The sequence below is a fragment of the Diabrotica virgifera genome, chromosome 8, assembly GCF_917563875.1.
Source record: "Diabrotica virgifera virgifera chromosome 8, PGI_DIABVI_V3a".
Lineage (NCBI taxonomy): Eukaryota > Metazoa > Arthropoda > Insecta > Coleoptera > Chrysomelidae > Diabrotica > Diabrotica virgifera.
The window spans coordinates 223,947,669-223,974,541 of NC_065450.1; the positions used below are offsets into that span (position 1 = coordinate 223,947,669).

The following is a 26,873-nucleotide window of genomic DNA, read 5'->3' on the forward strand; positions in this document are numbered from 1 at the left end:
TCAACTTGTTTTAATTTTTAAGCCTTTTTGACAGTAGAGTATTAAATTATGAAGTATTCTAGTACTAAAATACTCTTGCTTTAAGTCGATAAATACACCTTTTTTTTATTCAAATTTTTCTTAAATTCAAAATAAGAAAAATTTTAAAATTTATTTTTCTAGAAAACTGTGCCATCCTACCGATTTAAAGCAAGAGTAACTTTTACTACTAGAATACATCACAATTTAATAATATAGTGCCAAAAATGCTTAAAAGTTAAAAACAAAAAAGTTATGCGATAAAATAACCGTGGTCCTACCCAAAACGGACTCCTATGACCGGTACTAGAGATTCGCAATTGATGGAATCGATTTATCTCTGGAAGATAAAAAGGCGGACCAGTTTTTGTGTATCGAAATGGAAGCGTTCTGGAGATATAAAAAAAAAACTAATTACAAGGCGCCATCTTCAACGAGCTCTAGCTCCCTTAGGAAACATTTTTCGATTAGGTGAATTGTGTTAAATTGTCTTAGAATGATCTTAGGAATCTTAAAATTATATGCAGGGTGTTCCATTTAAAAAACATAAGTTTGTGTCGCCCTGTCAATACGGGTAGCCCTGTATATTAGAAAATATTTTTAAATTATGATCCTATCTTTGCCCCACATTTTACCTAAATAACTTTTTTTCGTATCTCTTACGACAAACGAGTAACTGGACTTTGTCACACTAATGCCCCACCCTGTATACGAAATAACTATAAAACCATCCTGCCTCTTTGTAAATAGACTTATATTAAGATTCTTGAAACATATGCAAAATGGCATGACTCAGAACATCGTGGAATTTTTCACGAATTTTCTTACAAATCTAGGACTCCTGCCGTCTTACTAGAACCGTTTAACCTTCCTGCCGAGTACCGAAAAAGTATTGATTGCATTTGAGTATTAAAACTTTTTAAAGACAGGACTCAGAAAATCACGGAGTCAGGCTGAAAATTTTCCGCAGAATTTTCCAAGGGACAAGTATACTTAAACATTAGGAGACGTCATGCCAATATCATTTTGATCATTTTGAAATAAATATGTTTAATTTATTTAGTTGGCAGGACCCGGATAATCATGAAAATTTCGTTATTTTTCTTACATGTTTGTATACATATATACTCCGTTAGCCCGTTTGCAACCGTCCTGCCCAAAAAATTTTCTTCATAAAATCGATAGTATCCTGTCATTCTACGGATATGGCAGGACTCAGAAATTCATCGCATAACCCTATTTTTATTTTTTGGGAAAATCTAGTTTTTACAGGAAAATGTCACAGGAATTATGTGGATGTTTCCAGAGATTGTAAGTACTTCGTCTACCCTTCCAGTATTGCAAAAGGCAGGACTGAGAAAATCGTGGCTGAACTTCTGTATAATATCTCCCGGTCTATATCAGATAAACAGAGGAACGACTGGGTAAGAGTTTAACAATTTAAATACTTGGGAGTAATAATTGTCAATAGCAAAATTAAGAGAAGTGAAGAAGAAACGGAGCAAACCCTAGAAGGCAACAAAATATACTGGAGATACCATAGGATAGGCTAATGAAATACTAATAGAACTACCTACTCGTACCTACATACTTTTTTTGTTCAAGTTGGTTGGATGTAATGTTTCGGCAAATCACTTCCCTTAACTCACGTATTACGGTTTCATAGACGCCACTTCTTTAAATTTGACTGATTTCAATGACCTCTATGTGTTTAAATCGCGAATTTGAATGTTTCGCTTGCGGCTGACTATAAGCACTAATTTAAATTAACGGTTGCTGCAAGCCGCTAGAATTAAGGTCGAAGTTTGTTATTAAAACAAATAAATGCTTAATCCAAATGGATTTTAAATGGTTATTAAGCAAGATTCATTTCAATATTGACAGCGAGGGGCAATTGAGTGGATTTTGTTGTGATTTTTCTATATTTGTATGCGTCCCAGCGTCCATCATCCTGAATTATATTATGCAGTGACTGTTCGATATCAATATAGAGTAATGGTATACAGGGGTGGCCAAACTGTGGCTCGCGAGCCACATGTGGCTCTTTGAAGGATTATTTGTGGCTCTCAATAAATAATGTCCTGAATTACTTTCAATTTTTGTGTTTCAAAATGTCTTAAATTACTAACAACAAATTTAAATAACTAAGTGTAACATTAGGATTTAGACAAGGAGACCTCTTCACCTTTGCTTTCAATTTGGCCTTAGAATATGTAATAAGTAAAACATCATCTATCCCGTGGACTTACCGGGTCACAAATGCGGAGATCCTTAGAAAAATGGGGAAGAACCGAGATGTACAAATCACCATCAAATCTCGAAAGTTGGAATACTTTGGACATATTATGCGAAATGAATCCAGAAAGAAGAAGAACATCCTGGTTCAACACAACATCTGTGTAGCTTGTACGCGTTGCTGCTGATAAAATAAAGATTGCCATGATGATCGCCAACATTCGTCACTGACAGGGGGATTTGCGAATCGAGGATAAAATTGCTGGAATTTGATGATAATCTAGATGCAGTCCCCCATTCTACAATAGACGTGATAGGTGTTTTCACAACTCGAGGAAGAAACAGGTAGTCAGGGCCTTCGAATAAATGAAGAGAAGACGAAATACAAGTCAATTGGTGACTCTGTATGGTACTGAAACATCAGTAACATGTAGTAAGATCAGAGGGAGACAGAGTGTTAAATACAGTGTTTTTTGAAGATCAGTGTTTTTTAATCTCCGTAGATCAGTAGGCCGTCCCAGAAAAATATAGAAGGATGATGAAGAATCGAAGTACCCAGAATTAGTAAAGGCGGCTTATAGCATTATTTGAAACAACGATGTGAACCATTTTATTTCACTATAAAATTCGTTAAATCAAAACAGTGAGAGAAACATTTGATACCTTTTTGCACTTTTTAAATAATTGTTTAGTTGCGGCTCCCGAAAAATTTCGAATTTTGAAAAATGGCTCGGACTATCAAGGAGCTTGGATTGGCCACCCCTAGTATAGTAAAACCAGTGTGAATTGGCGCCAGCTGGCTGTTTCAAAACTGACAACTGATCTTACGCGAAATTGTAGAAATAATTGGTTGTGAATGAGATAACAAACTACAAAGTGAAAGCAAAAGGAAACTATTTCATTCACTACCTTTAGTGTCGTCTTCTTCTTTAGCAGCCTCTGTGGTCCAGTCCTGGTCATGGACCTCCCCTTGTGTCCTCCATATTCGCTTGTCTTAAGCTATCTGATGCCAGTTTCTTCCTAACTTTTTTGAATGTCGCCATGTGCTCTTGGTCGCCACTGTATTATTATCTTTGCCCACTTTTTTCCGCTTTTTCTTGCCACATTTTCTGCCCATTTCCATTTAGATTTTACGATAACTTCGATAACATCTTTACATTGGTTCTTTTTATTAGATCTTCGTTTCTCATATGATCTCTTAATCTTACATTTATTATAAGTCTCTCATGCCTGGTTGCACCAACAAATCTTAAGCTCCAGCTTAGCCAATCTCAGCTTATAGATAAGGCCGATATTATTTTTATTATTACTGAGACGAAGTTTATAATGCAATCCACGTTGCAATCCATAGGGCTTTTCATTCAGTCATTTGTTTCGAGCTTCTGTCATGTGTCACATAATATTAATATATCTACGTCGTACATTATTGATATATACCAATAATACAAACCAAAGACGTATGACGTAGATATATTAATGTTATGTGACACATGACAGAAGCTCGAAACAAATGACAATCGATGAAAAGCCCTATTGTGGCAAGCTAAAAATTGATCTAAGACTCAATTATGCAACGCGTATGTTTCGTAAGCTGAGCTTAAGGGACGACTTAACCTTAAGATATGTTGGTGCAACCACGCATCAATAGCTCTTTGAGTTATTCTAAGTCTATTGAGAGATTGGTTGTGTCATGGTCTCCATTATATATGCCATGACAGGACACATGGATACATGTGTCAAAAACTTTTCATTTTAATTTAACTGGGATTTTTGATCTTTTATAATAAAGCTTAGTTTACCAACTGCTATCCAAGTCATTCTTATTGTTTTGGTTATTTCTGTAGTTTGATTTTCTTTGCCTTGTTTTATTTTAGGTCTTAAGTATACATTTTTTTCTACATTTTCAATATTCAATCTTCTACCTCTAGTAGAACGTTAATATTAAATAAATCAAATAGGAAGACCCTCAGCCCATAGAAAAATCGATGGTACTAAGATAATAGGTATGTGACAGAGCTAGACAGATATATGACAAAGATGGAGAACATCAAGAATTGAATAAGAAATAGAAGAGTACAATGAAAAGATCATATTATATAAACCGAATTACAACAAACGGCGAAAGACGGCTCTGGAAATTTTCTATTCTGGAACACCAAATATATGAAATGCTGCCCAAATGCTACCCACCCAAGACCTATTCTTCTCTTATTCTGGGCAGCGTTTGGAAAACTGAGAGAAACTTTTAAAAGTGAGTTGCCCACATGCCTAAAGAGAAAGGTATTTGATCAGTGCGTCCTCCCAGTCTTGACGTACGGATCAGAAACACTTACCTTAACTAAAGCCTCGACTACCAAACTAAGAGTCACGCAGAGAAGAATGGAGCGGTCAATGTTAAGAATAACTATACAAGACAAAATCAGAAACGAAGAAATCAGGAGAAGAACAAAGGTGACTGGCGTCATCGAGAGGATAGCCAGGTTGAAGTGGAGATGGGCAGGACACATAGCCAGAATGACAGATGGGCAATGGACGAAGAGGTTATTAGAATGGAGGTTATTAGAATAGAGAAGACAAGAGAAGCGTTGGTCGACCGCCTACAAGATGGACTGACGACTTAAGAAAGGTAAATAAAAACTGGATGAGAGCGGCGCAGGATAGATGGGGTTGGAAACGAGGGGAGGAGGCCTATGTTCAGCAGTGGACTTTTGAGGCTGGATGATGATGATGAAATATATGAAACGAAAAAATGTTTCAATTAGGTGAGAAAGCTAAGGTAATCTTAGCTGAAGAAGTAGATATCACTCTTGACGATAGGATAGACATCACTGTTGAAAATGTAGAAGAATATGTGTACTTGGGGCATAATAAAACAAGAGAAAGAAAATAAAACTGCAGAAATAACCACAACAATAAGAATGACTTGGATAGCAGATAGCAGTAGGTAAACTAATCTTTATTATGAAGATCAAAAAATCCCAGTTAATTTAAAACGAACATTTGACACATGTATCCTTCTTGTTATGACTTATAGTGCGGTTGATATGTGAAACAATTGTGCTTTTAATGATAGAAGCATAATAATATAATTTGTACCACATAATACTACACATGTAAAAGTTAAAATTTAGATTTGAGGCCATCTCAGATGTTGCCTTTTACAAAAATGGCTGGCATTCAAAGTTTCGCACAATATGTATACATATTGTGCCTATTAATAGCATAACTTTCGAATGAAAAGTCCGATTTTAACCAAATTTGATATGTATATAGATTCCTTTTTTGATTTCTAAGATCGAGTTTGTGAACCGGAAGAATCGGTTTACCGGAAGTTATGTTTTTCTTTGTTTTTTACATATGTAAAAATATGTTATTTTTTAAATTTTTTAGCTTGTGTAAGATATTTGTTCAAAAATATATATTTATACCTAATTTAATATTGTAAAATATTTGTTCAAAAATATATTACCGCAACTACCTCTTAAAACCCACCAAATTTCATTTGCATATCAACCGGTTTTAGAGTAATAAATAAATCGTGAATTCGTAAGAAAAATTTCAACACATCGTATATCGGAAACGAAGCATTTGCGGACATAACTTTATCAAGCAAACTGTCATTTCTTTTTCATGTAGAATTACCCTTTAAAGTTTCTCGCACATCATTTACTAATGAAAAACATGGCTAGTTGTTAAAGTACCTAACTTTTTTATTATCCAACACAACTGATTGAATCAAAAAACAAAATGTTAAGAAAATCTGAGGCTATGGGTACCTAGTAATTTCAGTGTTTTATAAATGCTAGAATATTCCACAGGGTGCGGTGAACTTTGAGAAAAAAACACAGTTTGATTGGTACACCCGGTATACAATGACAATTTATCTATCTAGCAACAATATTATTACAGCGAGATTGTTAAAGAATAAGGCTACAACATATTAAGAAAATCACTTAAATCGGATTAAGGTGGTACGTTAATTTCTTGGAGTAGTGTAGCTCATTTCAACTTATTCATAGCTTTTACAAAACCCGTCAAAAGGTGTATCCCTTAGAAATATTTGACCATCTACGTCCATGTTAGAATATAGTAGGTATATTAAAAGCCCATTATTAGTTTTCTTTTTAAATAAATGACCGAATACAAAAAGATTTCAACCTGTTTGAAAGTTTGAGTCGCAACAAAACCATATAGTCGATAAATCCACCATTCAGTAACGATAAATAATCATTTTCCTTATATGTGGCAGTGAAAATTCTTTTTCTACACAATGCACGGCGTATCTAGAATTACCGACAAAATGACAACCAAGGTAAACATGTATGACTATTTTTTTTTCATCTCATTGTTACAAAAAATCATTACACTTTGTCTATTGAAAGATGTTCGAGAGAATGTTAACTTCGTTTTTAATTATTCCTACCTTATAAAGGAACTATAAATCCTTTATTATTTGGTATAATATATGTTATGCTCAAACCTTGAATTTCTGGCGCTCATAGGGTTGACTAGTGACTAGTCAATCCTCAGGTCTGACTTAAGGGCACAAGCGCAAAATGTCGCCTGTCAAAATGTTCAATATGTTTTAAATATACATATTAATTTTTTTCGAATCCTGAGAAAACTAATAAATATTTTTTAAAAAATTTAAAACGCAGAATGAAAGATTACATTATTACTGAGGGCCGAAAGTCCCTGAAAACTTCTATAATGTTTATTTTACTAAGATACAGAGGTAAAAATAAAACAAAATATTTAGTGTGATTTTTAATTGCAAATATTTCATTCAAAAGAAACTTTTTATTTATTCTAAAGGACTTTCGGCTCTTGGCAATGACGTAATCTTTGGTTCTGCGTTTAAATTTTTCAAAAATATTTATTAGTTTTCTCAGGATTCGAAAAAAATGAATACACTTAAAACACATTGAAAATTTTGACAGGCGACATTTTGCGCCTTTCCCCTTAAAGTGTTGGTCAAATCCCAAATAAATTGCGTTTTCGGCCTTTGATTTAGGAATTTTCGTCAAACCTAGCTAGGAGAGACTAATTTGGTCAGAAAAACATCGAAACTTAATTTATGACATCGAGATTTGACCAGTCAAACTCCAATCAGGTATTAAAATGTCATGATTTGTTAAAATAGGTCTAATACAACGTCATTTTTTAATTTTAACGTTTATTGTTTTTATGTTGTAATTAAAATAAAATAAATTAGTCTTTATTTTCACATTGTGAGGCATTATGACATTTAGAGTTGTTTAATACGTTAGATCTTTTTCATGTACATGATTTTGAAAAGCATTTTTTTATTGCAATAGCATTTTTATGCCTGCATCCCGCGTACCAAAAAAAAGTTTATTAATAGCAAGCTCAAAAGTTGTTAATAGCTTAACGGTGTCTAGTCTAACAAACTTTGATGTACGGGAACACTGGAACGGGGTAAGTTTTAATTATGGAACAGGTTACAGACTACGAAAACGTCCCATGTATTTTGTCGGACAGAACTTCCAATTGATTTGTTACCCTTTCATTAAACTCTCATGCAAAAATCAGACTGTTCTTTATCACCAACATAATTCCTGTCAGTTGACATATTATGTTCTAGTGTCGGACTTATTAAAATGCCCAACATATTTGTCGGGCAAACATTTTTTCATAATACACTATAAGCATCAAAATTAACGCACCACCTTAAAAACGGGACATATTTAATGCCTCGTATTTTCTAAATCTATTGTCCGATTTGAGTGATTTTTTTAATATGTTGTAGCTTTATTCTTCAAGAATATCGATGTAATAATATTGTTGCTAAACAAATAAGTATCATTGTATACCGGGTGTAACAATGATAGTGTGTTTTTTTCTCAAAGTTTGAAACACCCTGTGGAATATTCTAGCGTATACAAAATATTTAAATTAAAACTGACTATAGCCTTAGGTTTTCTTAACATTTTGCTTTTTGATTCATTCGCTTATGTTGGACAATAAAAAAGTTAGGTACTTTAACAACTAGCAACGTGCCTTATCAATACAGTGTGTTTCTAAATAAGTGCGACAAACTTTAAGGGGTAATTCTGCATGAAAAAATAATGACCGTTTTTTTTATAAACATATGTCCGCAAATGCTTCGTTTCCGAGATACGGGATGTTGAGTTTTTTGGTACAAACTGACGATTTATTTATGGCTCTAAAACCGGTTGAGATATGCAAATGAAATTTGGTAGGTTTTAAGATGTAGTTATTGCGCATTTTTTGGCATACAATTAAGAATTTTATATTCACCTTTGGCGTGCATACGGGTAATATGACTGGGTAATATGACCCGTACCCGGACAATAGGTTTAGGAAATACAAGACATCAAAAATGTCCCATTTTTAAGGTAGTGCGTTAATTTTGATGTTTATAATATATGTGTATATGTGAGTGTATGTGTGAGTATATATTATACAGTGCTAGTCAAAAGTCCGTACCCCCCCTCTTATCTTTTGAACGGTTATACCTAAAAAAGTGAGATTTGGAGGGAGGAAATAAACGGACATAAGCTTCTTAACTAGTCATGACAGGTGACGTAATAGTGACAGATGACGTTACAGAGCCACTGTGACCGATAATTTTAAATGGGACCTTATGGCAAGTGATACCTCGTTTGAAAGGTATTTAAAATACCTATTCAGCCATACTAATTTTTTTGGGTGTAGGTGGATTTTTATTTTGGTGAATAAATTAAATAAATATAATATTGTAGTTTCTCATTTAATTAACAAAAATTCAAATGTCCGCCTATGGTTTCTTTGTCAAAAAATTTGACGTTTTTCAAATTTCTAGTAGTTTTTACGTCAACTTCAACCCTTTTGACAAGTAATCATAGGCGGAATTTTGAATTTTTATTAATTAAATGCGAAACTACAATTTTATATTTATTTCATTTTTTCATCAAAATTAGCTTAAACTCAAACAAAATTAGTATAAATGAATAGGTATTTTCAATTCCTTTCAAACGAGGTATCACTTGCCATAAGGTCCCATTTAAAATTATCTGTCACAGTGGCGCTGTAAAGTCATATGTCATAATTATGTCACCTGTCATGACTAGTTAAGAAGCTTACGTCCGTTTATTTCCTCCCTCCAAATTTCACTATGATAGGTATAACCGTTCAAAAGATACGAGGGGGGGTACGGACTTTTGACTAGCACTGTATATACCAGCAACCTGCTAGTTTTCGCAATCACAAACTTTTCAGGATGACACTGTTCTAGTGTTCCCATACATCAAAGTTCTCCGACTCCATACCGTTAAGCTATGAACAAATTTTCAGCTTGCTATTAATAAACTTTTTTTGATACGCGGGATCCAGGACTAATATTAAATACCATCATCATGATCAACATCTATTCCATCCATCGTCAGATGCAAGCCTTCCTTAGGTGTGTCCATTCATATCTGTTTGCTGGCCAGCCATTCGCTTGATGTCATCAGTCCATCTTGTTTGAGCTCTGCCTCTACTTCTTTTTCTTGCCATTGGTGGCCACTCGAGAATTCACTTTGTCCACCGGCTGTCTTCCATTCTTCCTATGTGTCCTGCCCAGTTCCATTTTAACATGGCAAACTTCTGGATCACATCCGTTACTTTTGATCGCCTTCTTATCTCTTCATTGGACTTGCGATAACTGAGCTTAATGTTGAGCAATTTTTCTTCGTTCCATAGCTCTCTGAGTCACTTGAAGTTTGTGGACTACGCAGGGCCGTAACTACGATGTTGGGGCCCTGGGGCAAACGTGATCTGGGGGCCCCCTACCGGGGGTATCTGGGGTTTACCCCCCAGAGGAAGGGTAAACCCTCAATCTTTCATCTGGAATCATCTGGAAAACGTTTTACGAAGTTGATTGCTTTGTTTTGAAGGTCTTGATCGTTGGCATTTAAAATAAATAAAATCAGGTTGAACAATTCGGTACGTATCTTACACTGCTTTCATTCCTTGAAAGCGAGTGTCTAGCTGATGGTATCATAATGTGTCGATCATTAAGTAAAACACGGTTACTCTAAAGCATGACTTGGGATCTTAGAGTTCATTGAAATAGTTTTTCATCTTCTGCATTCGTTGACACATATTTGAAGCCACTTTAAAGAAGGTTTCAAATTGTCCTCTCATTTCAGATAGTTTTAAGAGGCTCTCTTTAAGTAAACTGTAAGCTGTTAAAAGGTCCAAAGATTTTGATTGCAGTGTTTTCGCAGGATTTCAAGGATTTTATTTTGCACAACTAGTAACAAAACAAATTTGAATGGTTCTATTTTCTATTTTTCAGTTGTGCTGCTTCGTCTCTTTCATTTCTTTTGTTACTTGTCAGAACTAGACTTGAAAGGCACTTCAAAACATCGCAATGTCTGTATTTCAATGTATTGACTGCATCAAATCTTCAGCCCAGCGTGTTGAATTGAGAGGTTTTAGAGTCACTTTCGAGGAACATCTTTCAGATTGGTATGAGGACTTCAGTGCCTCCCAACGAAAGGTTTGAAGAAAGATAAGAAAGAAAGATATGAAGGTTTATTTAGGGAAAATGCAGTAAGAGGTAAACCAGATTGCTAAGAAGATACAGGAAATTGAAAAAGTGGAAGAAAATTCTAGAATGCGTTAAAACTCGATATGGAAAAAGTGGAAGAAAAATTGAAGAAGATAGGATAATGTCAAAAAGGAGGAGACTGTCAGAAAGTAATTGTATACAGCTCTAATGAGAGCAGAATTCAATTTGGCAGAGATTTAATTTAGACAACGATATCCGATACCTTTCATTAAAATCTTAAAAAACAAATTCCAACATATGCTGCACTTCAAAGACTGCAAAGAAATTATAAGAAGCCATCTAAAATACGGAGCTGCTTTGTGGTTTTAAAGCAAAGAAAATAAGGTACCTATTTATTACAATCTGACAACTCGAAGTCGAACTTGACTGAAAGTACTTAAAAAGTTTATTTGACCTCGTTACAATCTTTGCAAGGCCAACCAAACGGGGGCCCTCTTGGCCGGGGGCCCCGGGGCACTGCCCCGGTTGCCCCAATGGTAGTTACGGCCCTGGGACTAAGCTGTTGTTAAAAGTCTAAGTTGCAGTTCCGTATATCATAACTGACAACTGCCAGTCTTATCACTGTCCACTTTATTCTTTTAATTTCTTCTTCTAATTCTAGCAGATTTTCTTCCGAAATTAGTGTACGTATGTTGAATGTAGCTATGAACCACTCATTTGTGTGACATTTTTCTGAATGTTTTATATCATGTCTGTTTCTGTCGTTTTGTATCGAATTTTGGTTCCCTCCAGAATCCATGGGACTGCCTGAAATTTCAGTGCGACATTCTGAGAGACTATCTCTACCCGCCTGGGGTAATTCGTTTCGGATATTTGACATTTTATAAGGGGTGTTTTAGCCTTAAACTTGTCACGCTGGCCAGACAGGTTGACAAGTAGGGGATATAGGGAAGTAGTTTGGGGTTTGGGTACGATAATACTGGGGTTTGGGCCTGGTTTTCCCTAGTAGGGATTGGAGCAAAAATCCAGGAGCTCGCGTGGGCAGGGAAGCTACCTCCCTAAAGTAAGTCTTACTCTCTATAGGGATCTTAGAAGGGTACCTACCCGCTACCACTATATTAACTATTCATATTAAATATGAATTAATTAATTTCTTCTTCTTCTTCCTTCTTGTATGTAGGCTTTAAAGCGTGTTTCTTCTTCAATATTAGCCTTCTAAAGTGTTTAAGTTATCGCACCATCTTTTTCTTGGTCTGCCAATACTTCTTCGTCCATTTGGTGACTTATCTCGTGCTATTCGTACTATCCTATCCTCTGACATTCTACTAATGTGTTCGTTCCACTCCTGTTTCCGTTTTGTCACCCATCCATTTATGTCTTCTATATTGCATGATCTTCTTATGTTTTCGCTTCTCTCTCTAGCCAACAGACTTTTCCCTGACATTCCTCGGAGTATTTTCATCTCTGTTGTTTCTAGTAGTCGTCTCGTTTTAGATGTGTCAGGTCTTGTCTCCGCCGTGTATGTCAATATAGATCTAATTTCTGATTTATAGATTCTTGCTTTTGTGTCTTGTCTTAGGTGTTTGTTCTTTCAGATTGTGTCATTAAGATATCCCGCCGCTTTACTTGCTTTTAAGCTTTGTTGTCGTACTTCCTCTTCAACATCTCCATAACTGGTTATATCTATTCCCAGATATCTAAACCTTGCTTCCTGCTTTATTATTTTCCCATCAATGTCATACATTTGGGTTTTTCTGCTGATACGCTGATACATATTATCATACTGTATTTCTTAGCTGTTTTATTGAAGATGTGTGTTAATCTTTGGAGATCGTCTTCTGTCTCGGCGATTAATGCGGCGTCGTCTGCATAACATAATATTTGGATTTCTTTGTTCCCCATTCTGTAACCATGACCTTTACGTACTGCTTCTATTATTTCGTCCATTATTATATTATAGAGCAGTGGGCTTAATGAGTCACCTTGTCTGACTCCGCTTTGTACTGGTATAAACTGCGTTAGTTTTCCATTTATTTTTGCCTGTATTCGATTATGAAAGTAGATGTTTTCGATAGTTTGTATAATATTGATTGGTATGTTTCTTCTATACAGTAAATGTAAGACGTCTTCGACTTGTATGCGATCGAAAGCCTTTGTCAGGTCTATAAACATAGATATATGCTGGTTTATTGTACTCAATGGCCTTTTCTGTGATTTGTCTCAGTACAAATACTAGTCTAGTAAAAAAAAATTAAACTACATGTAAATCAAAATGTAAATCCGTACAGGTTGAAACAAATTTTATATCAAAGTTTAGGTTGGTACAAAAGATATTTTCAAGAAAGTATCCAAATCATACAAGGGGATCATTGTTTAAATAATTAAAAAGGGGTCATTTTTGCAAAAAAAAATACTTTTTTAACTGCTGAGGTAATTCAATTACCAATGAAGGTCTATAGGATTTTTTTCTGCAAAGTTGAAGGGTAAATCTTTCACATAAGACTTACTAAATTAAATTTCATCCCCTATTTATTTAAATAATTGTATACAAAACTTTAAAAACAAATTTGCAAAAAATTATTTTTAGCGTTTTAAATAAGCACTATAAAATATCTTATTTTACACACTAAGTTGCGCTATGTTATCAGTATTAAGCAAAAAAAAATTGGTCCAAAAATATTTAATATTTTTTGAGATATTGAATTTGTTTTTTAAATGGTACTCTATTTTCTATTGCAAAAACGCGGTTGTTGCCAAAGAAATATTTACCTGTATTAAATCTTATTATTTTTATTTTTATGTATATTTTTGACAAATGTATTGATAAATTCAAATTTCAATTAAACTTCCCCCTAAAATGGCATTTGAAAATTATTCAAATTTGTTTATAATTTGTTTTTTTAATAACGTCGCGGGGATTAAATATTTTGAAATGCCGTTTCGATAATTGAGTCCCTGGGAATTTTTCACTAATTAACAAATTTTTTTGTCTTTTTTTCCTCTTCTTTTTTTTTTTATTGGAGTTATATTATTACGGGCCCTTTTAGGGTTAAGTTTAATTAAGAATGTCGAATCTCTAAGTCGTAGATTCTAGACATAAAAATATTAAGATTGGTCTAAAATCACTTAAATAAAATGTGGCTACTTACTGAGTTACAGGGTGTTTTATTTAAAAATTTAAAAATTATTTTTACCAATTACTTTCAAACTATTTGACGTATCCTTATCATACTTGGCAGAAAGTGTATGTACTATACAGTCTACTAAATTGTGATAAATAAAAGTTTCTAGCTACTACCAGAGGCGTACGACAGGGGATAGTTAATGGTTGACCCTTCCCAAATTCTACGCCACTGAGGAAATTACTATTTTAGCGAAATATTTCTATTCTCCAATACTTTCTATGTAAATAATATACTCTCTACTGGTAACAATTAAGTCATTAGTTTTCGAGATATTGGACGTTAAAAATGAAACGGCATAGTTATTTTGATTCATTCATTCATTCATTTTGAACTTCCAATATCTCTCAAACTGATGGCTTTATCAATACCAATAAAGTTATTTACATACAAAGTATTGGAGAATCGAAAAATTTCGCTAGAATAGTAATTCAGTCAGTGGCGTAGAATTTGGGAAGGGTCAATCATTCACTATCCCCTGTCGTACGCCTCTGGCACTAGCTAGAAACGTTTATTAATCACAATTTAGTAGGGTGTATAATAGCCACACTTTCTGCCAAGTATGATAAGGATACGTCAAATAGTTTTAAAGTACTTGGTAACAATAATTTTTAAATTTTTAAATAAAACACCCTGTAACTCAGTAAGTAGCCACATTTTATTTAAGAGATTTTAGTTAAATCTTAATATTTTTAGGTCTAGAATCTACAACTCAGAGATTCGATATTCTTAATAAAATTTAACCCTAAAAGGGCCCGTAGTAATGTAACTCCAAGAAAAAAAGAAGAAGAAAAAACGACGAAAAAATTTTGTTAATTAGTAAAAAATTCCCAGGAACCCAATTATCGAAACGACATTTCAAAATACTTAATCCCCGCGACGTTATTAAAAAAACAAATTATAAACAAATTTGAATAATTTTCAAATGCCATTTTAGGGGGGAGTTTAATTGAAATTTGAATTTATCAATACATTTATCGAAAACATACATAAAAATAAAAATAATGACATCTTAAACAGGTGAATATTTCTTTGGCCACAACCGCGTTTTGGCAATTTAAAATATAGTAACATTTAATAAACAAATTCAATATCTCAAAAAATATTAAATATTTTTGAACTATTTTTTTTGCTTAATACTGATAGCATAGTGCAACTTAGTCTGTAAAATAAGATATTTTATAGTGCTTATTTAAGACGCTAAAAATAATTTTTTGCAAATTTGTTTTTAAAGTTTTATATACAACTATTTAAATAAATAGGGGGTCAAATTTAATTTAGTAAGTCTTATGTGAAAGATTTACCCTTCAACTTTGCAGAAAAAATCCCATAGACCTTAATTAATAAGTGAATTACCTCAGTAGTTAAAAAAGTATATTTTTTGCAAAAATGACCCCTTTTTAATTTTTTAAACAATGATCCCCTTGTATGATTTGGATACTTTCTTGAAAATACCTTTTGTACCCACCTAAACTTTGATATAAAATTTGTTTTAACCTGTACGAATTAACATTTTGACTTTTTTCATTTTATTAGACTATACGGCGTCTACGCAGGATCTTCCGGACTTGAATCCTTGTTGTTTATCTGATAAAGTTGTTAGTTTATTGATTTTGTTGGTTAGGACTTTTGTGGTTAGCTTAAGTGCGCTGTTCAGTAGATTTATACCTCTGTAGTTGTTGAGGTCTTCTTATGGTATCGTGTCTGGTATCTTGCAATGCAACATTAGCTTTTGTATAAGTTTTGTCATCTCTAGGGTTATACTATCTCCTCCGTATTTTGGAAGCTCGTTAGTACTAAATTAATTTCCTTTTCATTAATTAATTGCTTAAACGCTGAATCATTAAAATACTCAAGACAGTTATTAATTGTAGTGCACATTTGCATAGAAATATTGAAAGTATGTACTCATTTCGCAACATTCATAACGTTATTTTTAATTCGCAAGGCCAAGGTCCGAACGTGATTTTATTGTAATGCACCACTAAACAATACATAACGCAAATGAAACGATTTTTAACAAAACTATTTCAATTATTAAGAGTAGGTGCTTGTAATAAAATGTTATGGCTGACGCAAAGGTAAGTCAAGAATCGTGACTTTCGAAAGGAAGTTAAAAAAAGAAAGAGAATTCTGGTTTGAACACTTGGATAGTTGTCATTTAAAAAGAATGTTAGAGTTTGCGTTATATAGATAATGAAACAATGAAAAAATCAAACAAGCTTATATTTTTCTAAAACTTTTTTTGTTAGTTTATATATACATGTTAAAGTAAAAAGTTCTACTCGCAGATTTAGCCGCTAATTGTTTATTAATTGTTTAAATAATAACAATTGTTTTGTATAAATAATTTTAAAAATATCGTTAAATTCATCATTTTACTTGGGTCAACTGTGTTTCTATTTTGTTTTTGATTATGCTGAATCCGAATATGGCATTGCAATTTGAACATTCTTATACAGAAGCTCTTATACAGTATGTCTGAGTAGCTAGGAACCACATGGAAAACTTTTTTATTATCAATTTTACGAAAAAAAGTTATTCTTCATAAAATCCTCTGGATAGTCAAAAATCTAAAACTCAACCATCAGATATCAAATTTTATCAATTCTATACGAGTTATGTCAAAAATATGAATTTCGTTAAAGAGTAAAGTACCTTTATATTCCAGAATATCAAAAAATGCTATTATGAAAAGTTGTTTGAAATTAAAAACTATGTTTAAATATACAATTATATCATTCTAATCGAAAAAAACTTTTCAATTTTTTCTCAAATTACGGATACTCATCATCATTTTATTATAATTATGATAACTATTTTATTATCACTTTTACGAAAAAAAGTTATTCTTCATAAAATGCTCTCCTTGGACTAAAATCTAAGATACAACCATCAGATATCAAACTTTTTTAATTTTATACGAGGTATGTAAAAAATATGAATTTTGAGTATGAAAGTATGAAGAGTTAAGTGCCTTTATTATTCACAATATTTTAATTAGAAGGATGTAATTGTACACTTAAACAATTTTTTTAATTCCTAACAACTTTTCTTAATAACAATTTTCGATATCGTGAAATGTAACGGTACTCTTGAGTGAAATTCATATTTTTTGACATACCTCGTATAAAATTAATTAAATTTGATATTTGATGATTGCATCTTAGATTATATACGATGTAGAGTATTTTATAAAGAATAACTTTTTTTCGTAAAACTGATAATAAAAAAGTTATCAATAGGTTCCAAGTTACGCAGACATACTGTGTAAGAGCTAAAAAAAATTTTTTTGCTGGACATTTATTATTGTTGAAGCTTATTATTAAATGTATTTTAGGTAAGTTTTACAGAAAAAAGTTTTGATCACTTTGTATAAACATTTTTTTAGTTGGTAATTTTCGGTTTTTGTATTACATTTTTATTATCTCTCTTAATTTTCTCAAAAAGAAATAGTCTATTTCATTTCCAAAGTAAAATAATTTAGTGCATTTTAAAGATTACATCCTAAGCTTTAAAAAAAACTTATAAAACTGTAATAGATCTGTTTAAACTTAAATAATAAGTACCGTCTTAAATTCTATAAGACTACGAAGATTTCAAAAATTATATTTTTTGAGACGTCATATAATTTGAATTAAATTTTTGAGATTTTTTTTTGAATGAAACATCATTTATCAAGATACTTGAAAGGTAAGTTGTGCAAAATTGAGGGTTTTATAAGAAAAATTGTATTAGTTACACATTTTTAAATCATTTTTCAACAAAATTCATGTAAGGCTCACTTTCCGCCCACACCGTACTTATGTTCATACATTTTGTTTTCTTTTTATTATAACCATAAGATATCTTAATTATTCTTCTTTCAAGTTCAATTTGTAAAATTTCATTTGATCCATTAGTTAAAGAATTACATTAAAATAACTCAACCGTGCACTTTGCCGTACGCTAGTTTACAGTGCGCCAATGTTTGTGAGAAGAGTGACTTTAGCGTTATAAATAAAAAATTATAGAAAATACAGATTTAATTTTAGAAAATTTTTTATATAAGGTTTTTTTGTAAAATTTTCTGAACTTTTCAATGGTCAAGTCAGTTTTTTTCTAAAATTTATATTTTCGGAGTTATTTAAAAAAACATCTAATTTCGTAGTTCATTTGTTTAATAAAAAATGAAGCACCCACTTCTCGAGTAAAACTTTTTGATATGTTGTTTATTAAACATTTCTTAATGAAATTACAAAAAGTTCTATCTTGTTTGATTTTTTTTCAGAAGTGAAAATCTATATGCACTCCCCTATAAATGGGCTATTTATTCGACTATTGCCATACTGCTTTGATTTAGTTTGTCTAATCCTCATACTTTTCATATAATATTTATTGTCGTTTTTCTTCTTACGGTGTCTTATTCTTAAGGACGTTGGCCATTACATTTGCCCATTTAGTCTTATTTGCTGCCGCCCTAAATAGTTTTATGGAGGTCATGTTAGTCTATTGTCGTTGGTTTTTAACCCCTTCGTCACAGTATATAGAGGTTCCAGTAGAGGTCACAGTATATGGAACCTCTATATACTGTGCCTTCGTGCCGGACCGTCATTTTTGGCAAGTCGGCTCCTCTATACGGATTCGAGCGCTTACCGGGCGGCTTCGCGCGGTCGGTTAAAATACAGTATCACACAACTAATTAAAGTCAATGTAATAATAACACTAATTTTAGAAATAAAACTATTTTTATTAAATTTATTATTCTACATAGTATGAGAGTTAAATTAAATTGTATTCATACAATACCATTTTAAACAAACATTATTAAAAAATATTATTTTGTGCTTGATATCGTCCCAATCTCCTAATCTGGGAAATTCCGTCTGAATTATCTTGCAAGGGATAGTAAGGTAAGTTGTAAACAGCACCACAATAACTTCACCTCCCACACAATCCCATCAGTCAAACATCCTAACAACGTTATCACCAATCAAATTAACTAAATCTAATCTTCTTCCGGACATCACCCAGTTTTGGGCGTGGTTTCCCCACTTTTAGATTTGCATAAGGTAATTCGTACAGAACAAAAATAAGTTCCTGAAATATTATGCAGAGGGTGGCACCGCCTATATTATGGCGAACGAAAACTCATGATGCACCCGTGTGCACCACCGTATTGAGCGGACAGTCAAGCATGATGCAGACAGGTGCATCACCGTACCGAAGGGGTTAAGCCAAGAGTTGAGTCTTCTTCCTGGTCCACTTCTGCTATTGATTTTACCTTCGATTATAAGTTGTAGCAGTTCATACTTTTAATTTCTTACGATGTGACCAAAATATTGTGTTTTTCGTTCTTTTATTATAAGCATAAGTTCTCTTTCCTTGTTCATCCTCCGCAAGACTTCCGCATTTGTCGTATGGCTCATGTAGGATATTCTGAGCATTTTACGGAAGCACCAGAGTTCGAATGCTTGGATTCTTTTTTGTGTTGCGTTTGTCATTGTCCAGGCTTCAACACACCAGGCTTCAACAGGCCTTTCCAGACGTATTCTTATCTCTAGTGAGTGGTCCCAAGTTTCATCAAGGTTATTTCCAAGGTACGTTATTCTTGTTACTCTTTCCAGATCTATTCCGTCGACCATGACCTTCACCCATCTGTTTTGGTGCTTGCTGACAGGCGCGGATACAGGGGGGGGTCAAAGGGTCTATAGACCCCCCTATTGTATTTAGTCTATAAGTATTTTTTTATTATTTTTTATTTTTTTCTGTCAACTCTAAACTTTAAGCCATCAGTAGAACACTAAATTAAACGACAACCGCTTCCAAAGAATTATTGAAAGAAGCAATAAAATCTAATAAAACCAGCCTTTTCTGAAAAATAAATTGAAGCCGCATTTGTTTGGGTACCGATGGAGCCATAAACAACTGAAATATTTTTCTCAATTCAAAGAATAACAGAAATGATATCTTAAAATGCAAATACATTATGTTACACTGGGTATAAACCTTACCTCATGAAAAGTCACGTTTCAAATTTGCGGTAGGTATAATAAAGATATAAGAATTTGAATTTTACTAGATAATCCAGGGGCGCGTACCTACTCATTGATGGTAGAAACGTTAATATTTACACCTCCAGTTGGAAAAAAGTGACCATTGAGATCTATAGTCGTGAATTGTGTTTGCTAGCGTTGACTAATAATTATTCATTAATTATTAATAGTGAATATATCCAAACGAAAGATTCAAACCGACATAATGCAGTTCATAAACTGTATTGTATAATTGTATATTTATATTTATTTTATTGCATTACATTTTATTAACTGCATTTTGTGCGAATCTGTTTTTATTATATATCATTATTATTTACTATTATTCTGTCATTCAAAGTTAATTCATTGTTTTTGTACCATTCTAACGTACATAATATTCATTTATGCCATCATTTGACGAATTCCAAATTCGTCTCTATCTTTTGCTTTTCTTAAAAGCGTCTGTGTGTTAAACCCGGTCCAGTCGCGAATGTTTTTAGCCAGGACATTTGTAGTCTGCCAGGACCCATTTTTCCTTCGATGTTACCCTTCATAATTAGCTATAACAAATCGTATTTATCATTTCTAAGTATGTGCCCAAAATATGCTGTCTTCCTCCTTTTAATGGTGGTCAAAGGTTCTCTGTCTCCTCCGGTTTTTGCAACACCATTTCGTTCGTAATATGATGAGTCCATGGTATTTTCAAAATTTTTCTAAGAAGGCACATCTCAAATCTCAAAAGTTTGCAGCTTTCTAATTATGTCAACATTAGCAGTCCAAGCTTCAGTACTTTAAAAGAAGAATAGAGTAGAGTGGACATTTTACCACTCGATATAGGAGTTGCAATTTGAGTCTTTGGTTACTCATATTTATTAATTTCCTTATCTTCAAAAAGGCTGCTCTTGATTGGTCTATTCTTGATTAAATTTCTGATTGCATATTTAGATTTTCCTTAATCCAGACTCCAAGTATTTCATTTTGTCCATTTGTTCAATATCTTCATTTTTTATCTGGATTCTTGATATGACTTTACATTTCTTACTGATAACCGTAAGTTTTCTTTGATAAACTAGGATAACTTAGTTTTACATGAAGAGAAGTATCCATATTACTCAAATGTGGTCTCGAGGTAGCCAGTTACAAAAAAACTCGAAGAGGTACCACAAGGTTATTTATTATTGTTAAAAATCATAAAAGGACGCGTTTCGGCTTTACACAAGCCATCATCAGCTTAAATACAGGACATATAAAACAACGGACTGACCAGAAAACAGGAAGGAGGAAGAATCAGCTAGTTTACGTTATATAGTATAGAGATGCACACACTTCATCTTTAATATGTAGCATTTTGTTCTTATTGTACTGTAAAATCTTGAAGAACTTCAGCATGTAGAGGAACCGTCATGTGAGCCGGTCAGGTGTAAAAACTTAGTTTTGTTTTCTTTATGTGTATTGTTAAACCAAACTGTTCCCAGTATCACAAATTGTGTTTAAGTAGCGTATGTATTGCTTTCCGTAAATCTGGTTTATAGTTACTTTATTCACAACTTGTAGAAACCATTATATTAATATATTTGTCTTTATTGTAATATTATTCCCGACCTTAGATAAAGATATTTGTCACTTCATATTTAAAATTGTGTATATTAATAATGATTTAATATTAAATGTATTTATGATAATTCCGTTTTATTTTACTTGCAACTACGGCTTGATAATACGGAAAGAGTCCCATCAGAGCTCAATCTTTTTGATACTGTAGGTATCTGGGATTATAAATATAGTGTATTTTATCGTTAGAGGTGAGTCGTAGGTATGGCTAAATCTGGAAAATATAATATTTGAGGTAAGTCTGACCCCCCTATTATGAATTTCTAGATCCGCGCCTGCTTGCTGATGACCATTGTTTTGCCTTCTTTGTATTCAATTTCATTCACTACAGGCTGTCGTTATAACGTACAAGTGTTTGGCAGACATTCGTGGCCCAAGATGGTTGGTTAAAGTTTTCGCTTAGGCTACGGCTCCACGGGCGAGAACTTGACGCTAGCAGTAGCCGTAAAACGAACTTAAGGTTCCGCGGAACGGAATGGGAATAGCCGAACTGAACCGACTACGCACAAGTCCTGTAGTCGGTACAGTTCGGCTATTCCCATTCCGTTCCGCGGAACCTTAAGTTCATTTTACTGCTACTGCTAGCGTCAATTTCTCGCCCGTGGAGCCGTAGCCTTAGTGTTTCACCATGTTTCCAGAGTTTATCTACTAACATCGGCGTTAAGCCTTTTCAATTTCACTACTTTAGAATGTAGATTGAATTATAATTATTGCAACCATTGTTTGGTTCTGGGGCTATTTAGCAAGTATATGAGTTCACTGATGATGGACTGATAGGTCCAAAAACGTTCTGAACATATTTTACACAATCCATTGGGATTTTTAGGATTTTATTAAATTATTCCTATTACGTAGAAGTTGTTTTACTTCGATGTTAGAGTTGATTAAGAGAATGGTGATGATGAGATGATTAAGTATATCATACAACGTGTTTTTTACTTTTATTATTCTTATTTTATTAAATAAATATTAACAAAATGCATACATCATACTTAAATATAATTATGTTGAATAATATATAAACCTATCAACAATATTTTATGTTTGTATTTTCGCGTGAAAAAAAGAGTTACAAAAACGGAAAATATCTTTATCTGCGTATTTTGGTAAACAAGTACATAATTACACGCTTTTTTAAGAGAAGTAAGTGAAAACATGTTTTGGATTTTGTTTAATTAAATCTTTGGACTAATAATAGTCTATTAGTGCTTTTACTATGTGTATTATTAATGAAATAGTTTAAAGTTTGGTCTAGAGTCTTACGTAAAGAACTGAGTAAACAGCATAATATAATCTTAAAAAAAGAGGCAAGTACGTAAACAGCATCTAATTTTAAAAAGTTACGCAATTCAAAATGCTGTACGAACACGAGGGATTGATTAAGTTTGTACATTATTTATAGTTCAGAGAAATAAGGAAAAAATATCCTGGTGGTGACACAGCCCCTCCAGGCCGAAACCAAATTTTTTGAGTAGTATGGACATCTATAGTAATAACCTATATGTTTCCTGCAGCCGATTTTGATGATATACATAGTTATAAACAAATGAAGATCAAAAAACGGTAAATTTTCGTTTTTTCCTCTATTACCAAAAAGTTAAGCATTTTAAACAAATTTGAGAGAAAGAAACTCATAAATCGTATAAAAAACTTCAATATGGCGTTCGCTGAATATGTCTATCCTTATTGGTTGCTTAGAAAATTGCAAAATAAATCATAAATTTTGAATTTTTATAAATATTCATAACTTATGTAAAAATTAACTTAGAACCTTCTTATTACACAGAATGCTAAAACTTCTTGTGCTTAAATCATACCCTAAATTTCAAAGCAATTGGCCAAATAGTTTAAAAGTTATTTAATTTGTTTATCCCAAATTAATGCAACACTATAAGTCAGAAAATGATGAAGTTACAGTAATACTTTGGATAGTTTATGAAAGAAGAAGATTTACACTATTAAATTAATTTAAAAAAATGACAAAAAATAATTATAAATATTGCAAAATTATTTTGCAAAAACATGTGAATTCAAAAAGGGGTGGGGCTAACTTCGTCCCTAATTGTCCTAGGACAATTGTTTTTCTTTCGAAATGTGTATAAAAATTCAGTCTTTCTAAATATGGAAAAATAATTTTTCTACGGGTAACAGTTAAAAATTATTCTAATAGTTTATAAGTAAGCAAAAAATCATGCAAAACAGTGTATCTTTCAAAAATTTGACGATTTGAGCGGGACGTAAGGAAATGGGTGAGTCCCAAAGTTTCACAAGAAAAAAAGCGAATATTTCGCGAAATGAATGACAGATCGAAAAACTAAGAAATACGTTACTCAATATTTTTCAAAAATCTATCGAATGATACCAAACACGACTTTCCACGGAGTGGGGTGGGGGTAAATTTAAAATTTTAAATACGAAACTCGCGATATTTCGCGAAATGAACATCAGATCGAAAAACTGAAAAACACACTTATTCAATATTTTTGAAAAATCTATCGAACGCCACCAAACACGAGCCCCTATGGAGTAGGGGTGGGGGGTTACTTTAAAAGTAACCCCCCCCCTTTAAAAGTAAAATCTTAAATGAGAGTCCCCATTTTTTATTGCAGATTTGGATTCCTTACGTAAAAATAAGTAACTTTTATTCGAAACATTTTTTCGAATTATGGATAGATAGCGCTATAATCTAAAAAAACGATTGTTGAAAATGAAAAATTAAATTAAAAATGGAAAGTCCCCACTAAAATGGAAAACTTTACTTAATTTTTTTTTTTTGATTTTAGGACCTACTCTTCACAACCCAATAGGTCCCCAAAGCGCTCGAGTGACTGTACATTACCATACTTTGCTCCCCTACCATAACTGAAAAGCGTAGTAAATATTGTTATAATCTTCACGTATTGTCAAATTAGATTGAATCTTTGGTTATACATTTGAATAAAATTGGATGGAACAACCTGCTAGAATAATAAACCTTTTCCTTGTTCGTAGTTCGTCCGCTATCGATAATAATATTGCTAATAAAATATTTCGTCGCAATGTATATCTTTCCATCTTTGTATTGATAACGTCCGCACCTCGGAAAGATTCATTAAAATGAGTTAATCGTTCGCTTACTTATTGTTTCAGGGTCGAGAACTAAAAAACGATGAACGTACAAGTATTACATCCGGCGATGGAGTATCCTGTTTGCTCTTGCAAAACATCACAACTGACGACAGCGGGAAGTACGATGTATGCGTTAGGAACTCGCATGGAGAAGATTCCAACTATGCCTCTGTGGCTGTCGAAGGTAAGTGGAAGTCAATCTAAGAACTGTCTTAACAGAAATGTAACAAAATAATAAATAATCATTTCGTTGCAAAACGACACCAGAAGCCGTCTTATATTTCAGTTCGTTCAGACATTGTTCTAACTCTTTTTTTAGCATTTAGTTGCTTGTAACCGTTGACTTGAAGATGAGATTCGAATGTAGATTGAATTATAATTACAACCATTGTTTGGTTTTGGGGCTAGTTAGCAAGTATATGAGTAAATAATCATAACCACAATTTTTAAACATTCATTATTTCAACCATCTTTTCAATTTTAATAGTGGGATTACTTATTCTATTTTAGGTTCACTGATGATGGACTGATAGGTCCGAAAACCTTCGTTCTGAACACTTTTTATACAATCCATTGGGATTTTTTAGGATTTTATTAAATTATACGTATTACATAGAAGTTGTTTTACAATGTTAGCGTTTCTTCTTCTTCACGTGCCACTCCTAGCGGAGATTGGAAATCATCATGGCCACTGCGACTTTGTTAGCAGCATTTCGCATCTTTTGTCTAAAGTTTGGAGTACTTTCGTGTTAGTAACGCAGTCCATCCATAATATTTTGAAAATGAGCCTATAGTACCACATCTCGAATGCTTCGATGTTTTTTATGGTCGACTGTTTTAGTGTCCAAGCCTCAACTCCATGTAACAGGGTGGAAAAGACATGACACCGCAGCATTCGTATTCGTAACTTTATGTTGATATCACGATTGCAAAAGAGTTTGCGCATTCTATTAAAGACTGATCTAGCAATTTCTATTCTGCATTTAATCTCTTTTGTTTGATCATTATCGTCTGTGATTCAAGCACCTATATATTTAAAGCAGGACACAGGACACAGGACACACGCTCGATCGCTGTATTGTTTATTACAAGATTAGCTCTGATGTTCTTTGATTTCGCGATTACCATAAATGTAGTTTTTGTCAAATTAATTTTCAAGCCGTAACTGTTACAAGTGTTACAGTATATATTGAGACTTTGAACGAGATGTTGTAGTTCTACTATTATTATCGTTCCTATTAGGAGAACCGTATCGTCAGCATACTTTATATTGTTGATCGTCTCACCCTTTATTATCAGATCAACATCTTCTTCCGCGAGTGCTTGTTACCTAACAGATAGCTTCACTATAAAGATTAAATAAAAGTGGCGATAAGATACATCCCTGTCGGACTCCTCGGCGGATTTGAATTTCTTCTGTTAGCCTACCCTCAACCTTCACATTTGCTGTTTGATTCCAATATAGGTTGCATAACTCGAATATCTCGGCTGTCTATATTTTTGTTTATTAGAACTTGCCTTAGTAGTTCATGCTGTACTTTGTCAAAGGCCTTTTCGAAATAAATAAAACAGGTGTAAATTTGTTGGTTCATGTCTAAGCATATTTGTGAGAGAACGTTCATTGCAAACAGAGCTTCCCGTGTACCCAGCCCTTTTCTGAATCTGAATCCCATTTGAGTGTTACTGATGTCTACGTCTAATTTCCTATAGATCCTATTATGGATTATTTTTAAGAATAATTTTAGAGCATGACTTATCAAAGCTATCGTATGATATTCGTTGTATTCCTTTCTATTTGCCTTTTTGTAAGTAATATAAAGGTCAAACGGAGCCATTCCTTCCAGTTCTATATATTGTGTTAAATAGATCTACAGTATTTTAGTCTAGGGTAATAAGGATTTTCTCGGGACACTCAAAGAATCAGGTAGCTGACTACTTTTTTAGTTATTGTAGACCTATAGGAAGAAAACCTACGGGTTTCCTGCCTAGAGTTCGCGTCCGTTTTTTAATTATTAACAATTTAGTGCAAAAATCGCGAATTTTCGATTTTTTACACTCCAATCAAAAGCTAAATAGTTGACATAAAATTACAAAATTCAGTTAATCCTAATGCCAAATTTTTGAAATTTTGTAGTTTATAAACATTTAGAATATAACTTTTAAAATGTTGTCCGTAGAAAC

The 26,873-nt window shown here is 33.0% G+C and overlaps 1 protein-coding gene across 50 annotated transcripts in view; it reads left to right on the forward strand.

Annotated features, from left to right (window-relative positions):
* LOC114341578 (extracellular matrix-binding protein ebh) overlaps positions 1-26,873 on the forward strand; it is a 369,628-nt gene that overhangs the window by 304,057 nt on the left and 38,698 nt on the right. For all 50 annotated transcript variants that reach the window (XM_050657458.1, XM_050657487.1, XM_050657456.1 and 47 more), the window contains one exon: positions 24,714-24,876. In XM_050657458.1, coding sequence (XP_050513415.1) covers positions 24,714-24,876 — 163 coding nt within the window. The remainder of the gene's footprint in view (positions 1-24,713; positions 24,877-26,873) is intronic.